This window comes from Patiria miniata, unplaced genomic scaffold (assembly GCF_015706575.1).
Source record: "Patiria miniata isolate m_02_andy unplaced genomic scaffold, ASM1570657v1 HiC_scaffold_7, whole genome shotgun sequence".
Lineage (NCBI taxonomy): Eukaryota > Metazoa > Echinodermata > Asteroidea > Valvatida > Asterinidae > Patiria > Patiria miniata.
In genome coordinates, this window is record NW_024037074.1 from 2737412 (window position 1) to 2754980 (window position 17569).

Consider the following 17569-nt stretch of genomic DNA (forward strand, 5'->3'; position numbering starts at 1 on the left):
TTGTTTCGAATAAAAATATCCAATCGGCGAATGGATTGATTTGCAATTCTCTTCTTTTTTTTCTCCTTTGCAAAAAAAACAACAAAAACCATAGATAAAACAAAGAAAAGGTGTAAACTTCAATAGACATCTTTTAATGAATTTAAATAATAACATTGGGAAAGATTATATGGGCAGAGTCCCGATCGATGGGCCCCATTTTTTACACCCATGTATTTGGTCTAGCGCCCTCTTCATGCCATGGGCATTTAGTCTTCACAGAGTTCGCTGGTAATCAACCCACTGTGCGTGCCGTACGTAAACTGTACGATCGTATGCGTGGCACCAGTGAAGTGTGAAGTGTTCCGATTTGACCCCGCACTTGCCTGGCAGTTTTCATGTATTTACCACTTTCTAATAAGAAACGTTTATTAAAATCGGAAAATGTCTACAGACGTTTATGAGAGTGTCTTGTGCGTCAAGCCAGAGGTTCAAGTTTTCTCAAGAATTCCGCCCAGATCAAGTAACAGAGGCTTCCGGTAAGTTGAGTGTGACGGCTGATCGTCCTCGTCAATAACCGTGTGCACAAAATGGAAAGCGATAACGCTAGGGCTAGGCAAAAATTTTACAAACTCGCCCCAAAATCAAATTATATCGGCGATTGTGAAGTGAAGGGCCCCTGTTTTGTTTTGATCAAGTTAGAGTCATAAAGGTTTTTTATTGCTCAAAAATCACCTCTACAATCTGACAATCATAAGCAGACTTCTCTCATCAATTATTGACACCCGCATGACTAGCTGGAGTTACCCAGCCCTGAGTTTTATCATTGGGTTGTCATCTAGGGCTGGAGCATATTTTTCTCGTAACTTGTAGTGGGAAAAGTTCCATACTCGGATGTCAATTTATCTGCTGCCAAACATATTTATTGTCACCTCACCTTGTCATTTGAACCAAAAGAAATCCAGGAAGCTGTGTAAAGGTGAAAAAAATTTACTCAAAATGTGTTTTTAGAGCACATTTTGGATGCATACGTCGTGCAGAACTAACTTGAAGCAGCCGGTCAAAACTGATTGTAGTGGCTGAAAAGACAGCGGTACGTTATACACGTGACATCAACAACCATGACGTCGCATGAGCCTGCCAATAAAAGTGCAATACGTCATTATGAATATTTATTTTCTCATGAATATTTAGTTTATTTCAATGGATACTTCAAATACGTCCAAAGATTGATGATTGCAACAGCGATCGTGCGCGGCCTAGCGGTTAAGAGTCTCGTGTATCAAGCAAGCGTCAGAGGTTCGAATCCCGATGAAGTAAATGACTGATTAATAAATAGAAATTAAGGGAAAGGAGAGGGTAAGAGTAGAGGAGGGAAAGTGGAGGAATAACCATAAAAGATGTAACTTTTGGCACTAGAAAATTAATTGAAAAAAGTGACGTCCGAGTATGGAATTTTTTCCCTCACCCCAAACTTGCCTGGAATAACCATTACACAGGTCCTTGAAGTAAAAAACCGATCCACGATGAAGATTCAGCCTACAATTGCAGTGAAAACAGGAGGAATAACCGCTAACTTGACAACCTTGCTGGATTGGCCAGGACCGCAATTGGTTTGTGCACAAAAAAAAATTGTGTACAATGAATGGCGGTCGATTAACAGGCACAGAGAGCGATCGCTGTCAACTACTCGGTTTTGCCGGCTGCGCTGGCTGTTGGCGCATGACGTCACGCGGAAGCGTAACACCCGATGACTGTTTCATGCACTAATATAAGGTTTACCTCTCGCATCACAGCTTTGGTACTGGAACCGCAACCAATAGTGCATGAAACAGTCATCGGGTGTTACGCTTCCGCGTGACGTCATGCGCCAACAGCCAGCGCAGCCGGCAAAACCGAGTAGTTGACAGCGATCGCTCTCTGTGCCTGTTAATCAACCGCCATTCATTGTACACAATTTTTTTTGTGCACAAACCAATTGCGGTCCTGGCCAATCCAGCAAGGTTGTCAAGTTAGCGGTTATTCCTCCTGTTTTCACTGCAATTGTAGGCTGAATCTTCATCGTGGATCGTTTTTTACTTCAAGGACCTGTGTAATGGTTATTCCAGGCAAGTTTGGGGTGAGTTGCAGTTGCAATTAGTGTGTAACGGGGACAAAATTGAACATTTTCCAATTTTTTTTGAATATACTACAAGTTACGAGAAAAATACGCTCCAGCCCAACCCAAATGATAAAACAATGACAACCCAATGATAAAACTCGGGGCTGGGTAACTCCAGCTACCGCATGACCCGTTTTGCAATTGTGATTGTGAACAGATTCTTCATTTCTTGGGGTAGAAGTCACGATTTTGCTGCGCGGTTTGTGCCTTGCGATTCAGCGCGCCGTGCGTGCTCATGGTACTCCTATAGATTTAGAACCCCGCAAAATTGTTGTCAGCACAAAACACTAATTAAGTACAAAAACGTCCATCAAAATGCAGAAATTTATTGGAAATTTGATGGACGTTTTTGTACTTAATTAAAATAAATTAGTGTTTTGTGCTGACAACAATTTTGCGGGGTTCTAAATCTATGAGGCTCCACTACGTGGAGCCTCATAGTTCTTGGAGTATGCTCACGGTACATCGCGCGGTGGTCTCCATCTTTTTTTTTTCGGGTCGCGTGTTGTCGCTGTGCTGTCATCATTTTACCCCCAAATTTCCCTCAAAAAAATCAAAACTCACCCTCTATCTATAAGTATGACATAGGCCCCCCTACCTGTTTATTGCTGTTGTGCCCATTCTTGAAAATCACGCATTCTCGAGAATGGGTATGCACATTCTTGAGAATGTGCAACTGGATCCTTGCTCAATCTTGGCAAAAAATAACTCTTCCAGATTGAGCGCACATTCTTGAGAATGCGCGACAAGATAACGGTCTTGTCGATGCCGAGCACCGGCTGCGCTTGGCAAGTCTAGCTGCATCCTCGTTCACTGATTCTTAATAATTATACTGTTGCAACGCAAGGTGCTGAAAAGTAGAGTGGATATGAAAAGTATACGCGTATTGGGGGAGGGGACCGGGGGAAAAAATAAGAATAAATAAGAAAGAATTCAGATTTTTGGGATAATAAAAGAGGGGGGGGGATGTAAGAATGAAGAATGTGAAGAATGAGAATGAATACTGCGACATCCCATAGTGCTAATGCTATTTCCCATTTAAATTGCCATCAATTTATTGTTCACATCCCACCATAACGTCGCAGAGCTGGATTCTATCTAGTCAAAAGAGCAATTTTGGCAGCTTCTGGACATCGTTTTTTTTTCGTGGCACGCATATGATACATACAGGGACTTGTACTTGTCTAGCCTAAACAAAGCACTTCCCAGACTAGTTCCCAGTCCTCCGTTATTACAAAACTTCCCATAAGTAGGCAGGAAAAAGCAATAATAACAGGTTTAATATGATTCAAATTATCGTAGTTATACGAGTACAGAAGCATAGAACATTTTCTTTCCTCTTTATATGAATTGTTTCCCTTTTAACCGCTATACAATTCATTTAACATAATTATGTCGTGCAATGTTTGTTAAGATTGGGCAAAATTCATAAATTGTGCACGTGATATTCCCACCCAATCTTAAGAATGAGCGCTCATTCTTAAGAACGCGTGCTCGTTCTTAAGAATGGGCGCTCATTCTTAAGAATGCGCGCCCATTCTCGAGAATGCGTGATTTTCAAGAATGGGCACAACAGCGAGAATTTTGCCAACTGGTTTGGTAGGTCCAATAATTTTAACCCAGGTAGACCAATTTTTGTAGGAAGCAGTCCACCATGTACATTGACCGAGTGCCTTATTAAGATTTTAGATTCCCCAACTTAACTTGCCTTTCTAACATTTAAAATGTGTCAGTCTGTTTTGTGTCTGTAGCGTTAGAAGAGACTTCTCACAGTTCATGCAAACAGACACTAACAAACTGAAGACATAAATGGTTTTCCATCTGCAGAGCATCTGAATGGAAGTTAGACAGTCCAGACTGGACCGGGCGGCTTCGGATCGTCGCTCGAGGAAAAGATTGCATCATCAAACTGGAAGACAAAGCAGGTATGTTAAATAGAGGCAACTTTTTTATTATTACACCTCATACATATTCATGAGACAAACGCACTTTTTTCATTGGTGGATGTTTCAAAGCATCAGGGAAGTATAAAGAAGGTAGTGGATATTTTGCCGGAGGTAACGCCGGCAAACTAACGTTTACTAAAGGTTTGCCGGCGGTAATTCATATCAACAGAGGGCGCTGTACTCTTAAAGATAGGGCTGAATAATAACATGTATTAAATTCCCACCAATGTTGGGTAGCACATTCGGTGCAATGGTTAAGCAATGGCTCTAGTGAGTGGGATGTCCCGAGTTCGATTCCTGATCACTGCTACAAATCCAAGGTTTTTTTTCCCATCCCCAAATAAATAAGAATATTCTTCTTTTATTATTTTAATATGTCTCAAACATTATATTGCAGAGTAATACTTTTTCTTTTTCAGATTTGTGGCTCTGGAGGATTTTTTTTTAAAGGGAAATAAAGTCCGAAATTATAAAATGGTCTGATTCCCATCTTGTAAATACAAAAATACAACGATAATATTGGCATGGAGCCAGACTAAAATTTGTCACCGGAAAATGTTCAAGTACAAAAAAACAGTAACTGCGCATGTTCAGTGCATATCCGGCAAACTAACGTTTACTGAAGGTTTGCCGTCTCCGGCAAAATATCCACTGCCTATAAAGAATTACTTCCACACATGTGACACATGCACTGTTGCCAAACTGGTCATTAGTACCAGGGAATAGTTTCCCAAGATTAGCTCCCAGACTCCTAACCATGTAAAAGATGCGATCACAACTGAGGTGGCTGGTGGTACGAACCTCCGAAAATAGCGCACTTTATTTCGGGGGACTTTTGCTGAGGGTTCTATCTTGACAACTGTCAATGCCGAGGGCCTATATCAACTTTCCTCCCTCAAGCCATGTAATAGTTGTAACTTATTTCCCTCGAAACAGGTGAATTGTTTGCTGAAGCACCTATAGAAGCCTACCCCAGTATAGCAGTGGAGGCGGTGCTAGATTCCAGTCGCTATTTTGTCATCAGGATATCAGACGGAGGTATGTACGCATAACATAGGGCTGTCCGTTTTCAAATGAGTTAGAATTCGATAACCTGAAAAGTCTCATTTGACCGAATATATAGCTGCGTGCTGCGCTGGAACAAAGTTGCACGAAGAGTGTGCCAGTTGTAATTTGAATGCGGCGATCAATGTGGGGCGCTGGAGTGTTTTACAACAAGTATTTTATAACTGTAAAGGGTTTTAACCCCTTAAAGACAGGAAGCGGTCATGGCCATGGCCGCGGCCACTAATCCTCATTGGAATGCAGTTGCCAGCTGTGGTATGCCATGGCACATGGCTAGTGGGTAGTTCCACAGCTGCTGCTTTTGTGCAGTCCCGCTACCACACAAAGGCTGTGCAGTCATGCGGGCCACTTGCTCTATGTGTGGAGGAATGTCCCCATTACACCCCGTCCTTAAGGGTTAACCTGCTGAAAGGATGTGAACAATGGACCACCATCGAAAAGAAAGGTGACCCTCGACAGAAAGTGGCACCTGATAATAAAGCGCTAATATTATTATCTGCAATCTCATAGATTCCAAGATATGCATGTAGTTTTAGCCCTAGACAGGATTCAGATTTTATTTCCCTCCTGCAGAACAATCAGTGTAGGCTCCGTGTGTGAACAATTGAGGGCGCTATTGGACCACTTTCGGGAGCCCAGTAGAAGGGACACACCGCGTGTGCATATATTCGTCCATGCACGTATAGTGTTGTACACATGACTTATTTTATTCCAAGTGTACAAAGCCACAACGTCTTTGCGTGAACATACCTTGAACATACCTTGAAGGCCACACCTCCATCTTCATGTCATGTAGAAGAGAAGTGTGGCAGGGTTTAGGGGGCTTCATCTGCCCATTAAAAAAACCAAGTTACTTAAATTCTGCTTGAAGCAGAGAAGTGTGGGCGCTTGGATGGCACTCTCAGGCAATTTGTTCCAGCTATCCACTGCCCTCTGGCTGTAGAAGTGCTTTCTGACATCAAGTCTTGGTCTGGATTTGGCCAGTTTCTGTGAATGACCTCTGGTAGTCTGCTTTCTGAAACGCTGAGTCTGGATTGATCTTGTCGATTTGAGTCATGATTCTGTAGGTTTGGATGAGATCCCCCCTTTTCCTTCTTGTTTCTAGTGTGGTGAGGTGCAGCTTGTTTAATCTCTCATCATAAGACAGGGACTTGAGGCTTGGGATGAGCTTGGTTGCCGATGAGCGTCAGGCGTCGTCAGCAATGCGTGGGAATGTCTCTCCCAGCGGTCTCTCCAATCTCTCCCTTTGCATGGAGCCTTTCTCTAAACATGACTTCTAGCGAGTGTTGACATACCTTCATGTGTTGTCCTTGAGTTTTAAGATGAGTTGTCTTTTTGTTTTCCAGGTCGAAAGGCATTTGTAGGCATCGGTTTTACAGATAGAGGCGATTCGTTTGACTTCAATGTAGCACTGCAAGACCATTTCAAGTGAGTATCGGGGCCAGAATTACGTGTATGAACCATTTAAAGATATAGTCCATCATTTGTAATTTGTGCATTTTGTTCGTTGGAAGCAAAATTGAAGCAAAATCTAATGAAGGATACTGAACAACTAACCTGATGAAGTTTCAGCTCAGCTTCAGCTGTATATTCCGAGAAAAACAGCATTCTAGGATCTCAATTTCAAATCAAAAGTTGCTGAATCATGTTTTGAATTGGGCCTGAATTCAGCGTCCGAGACACGTTCTCATTGAGCCGATTGCAGCTACGCGATGTTGCGCACTGATCCGACGAATTATAGCAACCACGCGCCCGTGTGCGTCGTGCCAATGCTGGCAAGCGCTTCGCCGAATAACAAAACGAACTACTAATTTTCCTACAGTACGTCTTAAGACGCACCATTGGAAAGGCCTTCTTTCGTTGATTACTTCAAAATGACAGCTTGCCAGAAAGAATAATTTCACAGAGAGTTTAGTTCCCTTACTATCTTTCAACCAAGTATGTTTTTCAACAATAATTACGCCAGTTACTTTTCGGATTGCTGCAAATGATGGACTATAGCTTTAACAGACTTGAGTCCTGTGTTTTATATGTGATTTCTGTGACCATTTGATTCTGATAAATTCAAATCGTCCATTTGAAGCCAAGTATTCTGTGTGTTTAACTACCTTTATTTCAGGATTTGTTTTCAATTTTTTTTCATTCATGAAATTACCAAGAATGAACATAAGTCTTATTTATTAAAACACCTTGTTTCAAACTGCAGATGCGTGATAAAATGGTACTGGTCTTGTCAGAAAAAAAAACTTTCCAGTTGTGTAAGATATTTGAGCTGCTTGCCCAAAAATTGGTGTTAAATTTGAAGCATTTTGGAGTCATCAAAAAAATTTTGAAGAAGTGAAACTGATAAGCCCCTGGGCCCAATTTCACGGCGCTGCTTAAAAAAAAAGTTAGCAAATTTGTCTGCTTTGCTTAGCACATCTTTTCTGCTAACTGTTAAGGGGTTCCCAATTACCGTTTTAATATTTAGATGTTAGGGTTTTTTTTTAGTAAAAAAAAGTATATGGGCGGGATTTTAAGTCTAAGTCTTCCCCCCCCCCCCCCAACTTTCCCCAACCACTTCCGTGTATGTATTCCTCCTAAATTCTTGTGACTTTTTTGTAACTATCCCTAATTTAATGCTTTGTGGACTTTTTATTGTATTTATTTCAGGTGGATCAAGCAATCTAAAGAAATAGAAGAACAAGAAAAAAGTGCAGCGAAAAACCCGGGTCCGAAACTCGACCTTGGCTTCAAAGAAGGCCAGACTATCAAAATCAACATCGGGGTGAGAGAAATCTCCTGTACAAATCACTTATCAGTGTTTTGCCGTACTGGAAGTTTTCAAAAAGGTTCCCAAGAGTTGAAATTTCAGTGAAAGAATGATTTATAGATTACTGGCATCATGAATTTACCCAAAGTCCAAAATCTCAGTATTGGCAAATGTTAACATTGTTCGTGTAAGTGGAACGCCACCCTGTGAGGGTGGAGGATAACCAAAAATCTTTGCCGAAATTTCAATATGCCAGCCCAGACTGCTGTGTTAATGGTTTCAACCACCTCCACATACAGTGCACCACAGTGCAGAGAGCACATTCAGCACGTTAACCCTAACTCCCTAGGCCTTTTTGCTAGGATGTAGCCTCAATCCTGTGAAATCCTCCAATTGGCCTCATAGAAAAATAGCATATATAGCCTCAATCCTGCAAATTCCTCCATTTTTTCTTGAATATGGTCTGTGGAGGGGTTACCACCGCCTGAATCCTGCAAAATCCTGCGACAGTGACTGTCAATATGTTGAGGCTTGGCCAGTGACATCCTGGAGCAGTACGGAGGATTTCAAGCATAATCCAGGCCTATATTTATGCATGGCTGAGCAAAAACAGCACAAGGAACTTGCCTCCTACCCCCACCTCCCGGGTCAAGACCTTGAAAAAGTGCATCCTACGAAATCAGTAATGCACTTTTGCCATGTAACCTCAATCCTCCAAATTCCTCCACTTTGGCAAAGAGGATTTTGAAGGATTCAGGGCAGTTAGGGTTAATTATTATGTGCGGCTAACCCCCTCCCTCCCCCTTTTTGTCGGGGGAGGGGGGTGTTTCCAACCCTTGATAATTCCCCCCCCCTTCAGTGTAAATTTTTCTGAAATGACTGTCTTTGAATTTGACCACAGGGCAAGAAAACAGGTGCAACATCATCCGCAAGACCCAGGAGTACAGGGGGCGGCGTGGCAGCCCCAGGACTCCTTCCCCCACCCCCAGGGGTCAAAATCCCCACCCTAACCCCACCGGGTCAAAGTGCAACGGTACCCCAGTCATCAGCAGGGGGACAGAATGTTCTAGGGGGCTTCGCTCCCCCGCCCACGCAGCAACAGCAGCAGCCGATATCCAACAATAGTTTTGGCTTTACAGGTAGGCTACATTGATCTGTGTAAACTTGTGATATAGCGCAGGTACATCACAAGTCCAGTCATAAGTTTTTTATGGTGGCATGGGTGGCTTGTGCATAAAGCGCTCGCCTCTCACCAACGTGACCACGGTTCGAATCCTGGCCGCGGATCACATGAGAGTAGAGTTGTGCGTTGGTTCTCTCCTGTGCCGCGAGGGTTTTTCTCCGGGCCCTCCGGTTTTCCTCCCTCCGGAAAAATCAAACACTTTCGATCTCAGGCTGTGCTCCGTGGTCATATATGGGTCGATGTGGCCGGCAGCCATAGGCGCCTTTACGTGCCAGCAGCCCGACCACGTTGTCGCCGCGTCCTTCGCAATTCAGCATACCAGCTGCGAGTAAGGATGATTAGCCTCCCAAATTATTATTAAATTATTATAAGTAAATCATCAACCGAATATTCCAATACCTTTTTGCCGCTTTGAATATTCGAAAACTAAAAAACTACGCACATACGCTCACGAATGATGTTACTTTGTCCTAAAGTTGCGGTGTTTTATTGTTAGGCGCCACTTTGTTTGTCGACGGTAACTATTTTGTCGATGGCTGTTCATTTTTTATATCCTTCTAGCAGGTTAAAGCCCTTGGCAGTTATAAAATTCTTACTGCAAAACACTCCATATCGATCACCGCACGCAATTTTTAACTGGCACCTTGGCACGCTCTGCAAAAGTTTTTGGATAGCTGCAAATGATGTACTCTGCCTGTAAAACTTGCTGACTTTGCAACCAGTGAAATTTCATTCCACCGTACATGTTTTCAGCTAGTCAACTTGCCAGGGCCCTGTCAATAAGGCCAAAAAAAATAAATATTCGGTCTCTGGTCAGACCAAAGTTCCGGAATTGACGCGGGGACGTGGTTTTGGGGTTTTTTTTTCTTTTCTTTTTTTTTCTTCAAGCTTGGATTGTACAGACAAGTTGGGGTACTATTTTGCTTTTTTGGTGTCCTCATGTACATTGGTGTCCTCCATAATTTGCCTTGATGTTCTCGATCATTTGCCTTGGTGCAATTTCCCATTCCTTGGTGCTCTTTGGTAAAAAAAAAATGAGGAGGCGCGGCAATAGAGGGCGCTGTTGGAGCTACCGCGGAACAATTTGGAAAAAAAAGATTGACACGCATTATTAAAATCTACGCGCGCGCTGACCAGAGACCGACTTATTTTTTTTGTTGGCCTAACATTGGTTTTCTATTTAGGAGACTTCTGAATCAAATCAAATTCATTGGTACCACATGTAAAGAGTGAAAGATAATAATACATTGCATAACAATATGCATTAGAAGTCAACCACTGAATTGAAATATGACCTTTTTTATGGTAAACAAACGTATGGAAATCTTTTTCTTCAAAAGTTATGTGAAAATGTAGAATTAACCTGTTGAAAAGATTTAAATTTTTTATTTATTTTCTCAGGTGGCAATAACCAACCGCAGAGCAATTTTGACCTACTAGGAGATTTTGGAGGGGCACCCATGTCACAACCCGCCACGCAACCCATGACACAACCCCAGACACAGCAGCCCCAGGGGTCAACAGACTGGGGGGATTTTACGAGTGCACAGTACGTACTGCTTTTCCATAATCAAATGCCTGGGGGGAAAAAAGAGAGAAAATGTTCGGGCCAAAAAAAAAAAATAGTTCTGCTTCCGATTACGTGGCATTTGAAAATAAGGTAGGTAGGTAGGAATTTTTTTAGGGGGCCAATTTGTTTGTGTACGATCATATGGAGGAGTCTGCCTGCGGTCAAGGGTAAAAGGTAAAAATTGATGGTTTTGGGTGTTTTTTTTTTCTCATTTGTCCCGTAAAAATATTAGGGTAGGGGCTGTCAGGATAGGGTTAGTAGGGAACCCGGAAGCAGAACTATATATTTTTGTTTTGGCCTCTGCAAACTTGTTAGAGTAAAAACAGTGGATTGTGTAGGATTATTTTCCGGGAGGCTTCTTTCTTGCTGATGTTTTTGAAGCACATTTGTGGTTTTTTGTGCAAATGCAATTCCTTTCATCCTCTGTGAATTCTTATATTTTTTTTTTTTCATTCAGAACTGGAAGCGATAACCCTGGCTGGGTGACATTCTGAGACCACAGCGATAGCCAATCAGAAACAAGATAACAAAGTAGTTGGAGCAGCTCAACCAATCACCTTAGCCTCTGTCACCCCCAAGTAGGCAATAGAGTTACGCGATTGGTCAGGAAGGATCCCTGTGGGAGGAGCCAAAGCTTCCATGGTAACTAGCATTATAAACCCCTCATCCAATCAAATCTGTCGTTACTGACAGGTTTGGTACACTAGCTCCAGTAACGCGAGATGTTATTGGCCAGAGCAGATTTATATACAAGAATCTGTCCCAATTGATGTCTATATTTATTAGGAATGGTTGATTGGTGTAAAGTTTTGTGTCATTTATCGCAAGAAAAAAAGGCCACAGTACAAAAATACCTTTGCGAAGTGAAATATTGTACAAAATGTAACATAACTGGAGGATGATACAGAAACACGTAGGCTTTTTTTTAGTTTCCAAAGAAATCAGACTTTATCAAGAAACTTTTGCAAAAAAAAATCACTCAGTCTATAGAGGAACTCATGGCCAATCGTCATGTGATTTTCTTTTAATAAAAAGCAAACCAACGCTAAAACGTAATCCATTTAAGTGGCAAATTTAATGAGAAGCTTAAACTACATTCCATTTTTTCAAACCACATTGTCTCTGACTCATGTAGGCTGCAGTAGCCAATAAAAACAGTTCGTTCATGACACATGACTATTTGCATAGAAAGGCCATGATGGTTTGGCCAATGGAAGCACATATCTAGATCATGAATATGTATGATGTACAGCATAAACAAATAATATCAAAACCATATCCTGCCAACCATGGCAGTTTGGCCAATGGCAGCATATTACTAGATCATGAATATGTATGAGGTACATGTGCAGCATAAAGAAATATATACCCACATCAGTCCATGTGAATGTGTCCAATGACAATGCTTAGCTAGATCATGAATATGTATGACGTTTGGTATTCATTCATACTTAACTCATCCACTCATACACAAGCCATACAAATTGTATATATTTGAAGCCGAAGTTGGGTGAAAGTTTGAAGCTATGTATACATGTAAGATAACAGAGAGAATTCACATTATATAAGGGAAGACTGTTTTGTGAAAAGTAGAGAAATGAATTTGAGAAAAGGGAAAGTATTCACACGTCTTCGTGCACGTTATCAATTTCACGGCACCCATTATTTTGTGTGGCAGTCACTATATAAGAATAAACCATTTGTAATCATTTGTACTCCAAACTTTGTTTGGCAAAATGTTTCACTGCCCAATGGTAACAACTACAATTTTCTTTCTACATCAGACACGGTGAATATTACAAAGTATAAACGAATCAGGCAGCAGCCATTTTGTACGGTTTTGCAAGGCTTGCGCGAGTCGCGCTCAGGTACCGTAGTACGCACGCACTTCGGGCTCCTTCGGCCAATAGGAATACCAAAATGTGCGTGCGTCTCGTCGTGCAGCAGCCATTTTGTATGGTTTTAGGCTTGCGCGAGTCGGGCTCAGGTACCGTAGTACGCACGCACTTCGGGCTCCTTCGGCCAATAGGAATACCAAAATGCGCGTGCGCCTCGTCTTTAAGAACGCGTGCAGCATGTGTGTGAGCGTGACACCACCGCAGTAAAAGCTTCTAATTCTGGTCGCTGGATTCCACTTTTGCCTCCCGAAACAAAGACAGCTAGTTTGACAAACGTATAGCATTTCATTGAATGGTTGTTACATTTGACGGCATCAAGTGCATCCATCACTGCATAAAAGTGGGCCCACAATGCAATAGGTTCTACCACGTCTTTCAGTTTGTGGCCCATGATCACAATGGCAAGCCTGCTAAGGCTGCTTCCAGAATGCACATTTTATTCAATGGATTCAGTGTGGTAAGTCTACATCAAGTCTTAAGATGGAATTTGCTTTGGGCTGATGTAAATTCAACATTGGGTTTTGCCCTTCACTGACGTACATTTTGTATTTTATAAACACTGTATACTCGGTGTTGATCTGATACACCGTGCCCTCTGGAGACATGTGTACAATAAGGAACAAAAGATTGTATACGTCTCCACAGGACAATTTCTATGGATGAATACGTCTCCACAAGATTTTCATGAAATAGATATATGGATTTTACTCAAAAACTAGGAATTTCCAAGGTGGGTTGATCTGTCGCAAATGGAAGAGTTTTAGAAAAGGGATATGAAGTTCGAATTTCAGCTAAGGAAATTAATTCTGGTTGAAATAAGAGCATTTTGAAACTTCACCTTCAAACTCGAAAACTTTACTACACGAGAACAAAGAAATGTCTCCACAAGAATACAAATTTCAGTATGCGTGCCCCCGAGTGATTGTGAGAACAAAATCAGTCGGGTGGGACTCGAACCCATGACCTCCTGCTTACTATGGCAGACGTCTTACCACTCGACCCCCAAGCTTGCGACACTTGTAAAAAGTGTAAATCACAAGTGACAGTCAGTCAGGTGAATCAGTGAGTAGGGCTGTCCACTTTCGAATAATTTGGTATTCGATTACTTGAAACTGTGTTTGACGGATTATTCGGATATTCAATACTGCCAGCTGCAACTGCGTGCTGCGGCGGTAAAAAGTTGCACGAAGAGCGCGACAGTTCAAATTTGCGTGCGGCGATCGATATGGGGCGCTGGAGCGTTTTGCAGTATGTCATAACTGTAAAGGATTTTAACCTGCTAAAATAGGATGTGAACAATGAAGCGCCGTTCACAACAAAATACAGTCGACAAAAACGTGGCACCTGACAGTAAAGCGCCACAACTTTATGATAAAATAACATCACAGGCGTGTGTGTGCGCGCGCGCTCTTGTATTGTATTACGCTCGAGGACAGACAACAAAAGGAGGACTTTAAGCGGGCCCTCTGGGACCAGCACCAAAAATAAGCAAAACAGAAACATGATGGATAAGATGAGGTGTGAACCCGTGTCATATAGCTTGCAGGTTATGTCACTGTACTCTCCAGATGCCCTAATGTCAGGAGGATGTTATATCTCTGTTCTGCGTTGTACAGCGTGTCTAAACAAAACTGTAGCTGCTAAGGCCAAAAAAAAAAGTCTCCAGTTTCTGGTATGCGCGCGCGTCGCCGTAGCCATGCACGTCGGCAAAATGAAAAAGGTTTTTTTTTTCAATACAAGATGATGTCTCAAAACCGCCAAACTCACTGGTTTGACGGGAATCCTGCTGCTGCACAATTTTAACGTGTTTTTAGATGGGGTTATGATCGAGAATGAGCTTTATGTGGCCTCTCTGGACTCCCATATATTTGCACTAAGTTTAGTTGGGCACCATTTGCAGTTATCAGCTTACATTTGAAGCAAAAAAGACAGGTAAAAAAAAAGAAGCCACGTCACCACACCACTTTTTGGGTAAGCTCCATACCAGAAACTGGAGACTTTTTGGGGGCCTAAACAACCCTTTTTTTTAGGAAAGTAAATTGTGGGGGTTTTTTTTGGGGGGGGGGTTAAAAAATTTACCATAAGATGATGATAGGGTGTTTCTTTACCCTTGACAGGACATTTGTCTGTGTGATTTGGACCTTTTGTTTAAAAGTTACGGCAAACCAAACTGTCAAAATCTGTTTGGGGCCACTTTTCAGATTATCTGGTATTTTGTGAAAGGCATTCACACACCTTCTTGGTATGTGAACGCCTTTCAGTAGATACCAGATAATCTGAAAAGTGGCCCAACTTGGAATTGAAGTCCTTTCATTTAAATAGCTGTATCTCTGGACTGGGTTGTCCAAATAAGATGGGATAAAAACCACTGTGTAGTTTATTTACTATATCTTCAGACTCCAAAAATAAGGTTTGCAAAAAGAGTGCTAGTGTTTTTAATATTTATGGATTGACTGCTACATTTTTATTGACACACACTGTACAGTTTTCATAGGAAAGGATTTTCTGCATCAATATTGAATGCCAGATTTCTGTTATTTCTCCATTACCACTTTTACACAATTGACAGAATATGTGGTTCTTATCAGCTGCTGGCAAAACCAAACCTGCTGAAAAAAATACAAGCCTACCAAGTAAGCATTTTACGTAAAATTGTACTGTCACCTACCCTAAAAATAAGGTTCCACATTTAAGTCTTGTAAATTTGCGTACTTTGAAAAATTGCACAGTTTATTGGCGATGGCATTTTGAAAATTCAACAGTATTTTGAAAATTACTCTGAAGCTAAAAAAAAAAACTGTTGTGCATCATGTTAAATTTTTTTTGGTGTCTAATTATTATGTGCATATAATTTACATAGATTATGCATAAATATTGTCATAAATTTACATATAAGATTTGAGGCTTTGCATGGTGGGGTATCGGTATCGTTTCGGTTTGCGGTAACACCATGTGGTAATAACTACTGCTTAGAAGATATTAGTTCTGAAAAGAACTTGTCCTGCTTATTATCAACTTTCGCTAAGTAGTTTTTGTTCTGATAAGAACAGTCCTGCTGTAAGTTCTAAACGAACTTGTCTTTGGTCTCAACGTTTCGACTAGCCTGCTCTAGTCATCGTCAGGAGACTGTCTCCTGACGATGACTAGAGCAGGCTAGTCTCAACGTTTCGACTAGCCTGCTCTAGTCATCGTCAGGAGACTGTCTCCTGACGATGACTAGAGCAGGCTAGTCGAAACGTTGAGACCAAAGACAAGGACTGTTCTTATCAGAACAAAAAACTACTTAGCAAAGTTGATAATAAGCAGGACAAGTTCTTTTCAGAACTAATATCTTCTAAGCAGTAGTTATTACCACATGGTGTTAACGCAAACCGAAATAAATTTACATGTTGACATTTACCCATTGGTTGTTTTCTACTTGTTTTGTTAATGAGCTTCTGGCCAAATTGTTGGAGTTTTTGCATGACACAAACTTTTATAGGTTGTTTTCATTTCTTGGTACATCCGGAAAGGGTCAAGGTTATTTTTGGTATGTGTGGAACGGTTAAGGGTATTTTTATTGCTCATCTTTGCTTTTGTAAGACATTTGGTTGTGCGTCAGTTTTTTTCTTTTTTATTTGAGGTGTCTGATTTTCAATTAATAGAATGTTTCCTATTCATACTGTAATCATTTCGATAATCAAATCAATGTACCGTTTAAACCCACCTCAGTCCTGTTCATTGTAAAGCCAATCAAGAAAAAAAATGATGCATGCCCTCGTTATAATTTTGTCCAAATTCATTTGACATTGTCATAAGCATGGCTACTCCTTGGGAATTTTCCCAAGATCTTGGAAATTAGGCCGGGGCTTGGGAACGTTTAACTGCGCCTTGGAGTTTATGTGGGTATTGAGAACACACGAAAGTATGGATTGCGCATGAGCAAAATGTTAATTGAAGCACTCTGTGAACCAACTTCGTCCCCAGGGTGTCGAACAGTACGCGCCCATCACTACCTTCTCTCTCACCCTGGTATTGGATCATTTGCATGTGCAAGATTTTTGAACACGTATGCAAATGAGGAATAGTCTGGTGCCTGGATATGCGTTACATTAGTGTTTGTTTTGTATGCGGTGTCGGGGGTAAAAACAGAGTGAATTCGTCGCAGTGCGAGCACGGCGTGAGTTACGAAAACACAATTTTTTTAAAAATTAAACTGTTACGATCTTCTCGAGGCAACATGCAGTATCACATTTCATATTAATATGAACAAATTGGAAAGGAATAAGTATTTTTCGAAAAGGCGTGGAGGAATGATCGCGAAAACACGTACTGCACGTTGTGAATAATAACACCAAGTACAGGATAAAAATCCATTACTAGCCAATTGCAATATCGAATTAGGCTTACTATTGGAAACCAGGTTGGAAATAAAGTAAGCACTGGGGACGAGGTGTTTGTGAACCCATTCACATAAATTATTAAAATAGGGTCTGTGCTCGGCTCTTTTGATACATAATGCTGATATCTTGGGAATTCTGTCCGCATTTTGGGATTTTCAAAATTGATGAGTGGCCACGCTGCTCGCTATATACGAAGGGAGCTAAGCACATAGTAGTGTAAAGCAAAAGCTATCAGCTGGTGTAATTGTCAACAATTATCAATTAGCGATCAAAATCTGCACTAACCATTTCTAGTATATAAAAACCTTCTTTGGAACGTCGCTTGTAGATTTTGTATAACAAGTTGTACATGTACAACTTGAGTTCAGTATTCTTGTAATAAGCATGGGAAAAAAAACTATTATGTTCCATTTCGTTTGATTCCATGAGAACGGTGTACATTTATATAATAATTACATATAGATATATAAACAGTACTCATAAATATTATGTTGACTAATTACAAGTGTATATTTTTAATTTCACAAGAACAGTCAAATCCCATCCCTTCATTGTACGGCCGTAAAGTCTGCTAGATAATTGTCAAAATGGGCCGTTTATATCAAAACATACTACATGTTCACTGCTTTACCA

General features: G+C 41.1%; 1 protein-coding gene across 2 annotated transcripts; it reads left to right on the forward strand.

Annotated features, from left to right (window-relative positions):
• The first annotated feature begins 299 nt into the window (after positions 1 to 299).
• LOC119745847 (adaptin ear-binding coat-associated protein 1-like) lies at positions 300 to 13085 on the forward strand. 2 transcript variants are annotated; one of them, XR_005273670.1, is made up of 9 exons: positions 300 to 518; positions 3968 to 4065; positions 5023 to 5124; positions 6498 to 6579; positions 7804 to 7918; positions 8805 to 9042; positions 10488 to 10635; positions 11114 to 12524; positions 12644 to 13085. XR_005273670.1 is itself a non-coding variant. In XM_038222478.1 (8 exons), the coding sequence occupies exons 1-8, from the start codon at positions 424 to 426 to the stop codon at positions 11148 to 11150; spliced, it is 915 nt and encodes a 304-aa protein (XP_038078406.1). In that variant the 5' UTR covers positions 300 to 423; the 3' UTR covers positions 11151 to 13085. The 2 variants fall into 2 exon arrangements, 1 of the variants encoding a protein (XP_038078406.1); XM_038222478.1 differs by having other exon boundaries at positions 11114 to 13085.
• Positions 13086 to 17569: the final 4484 nt, after the last annotated feature.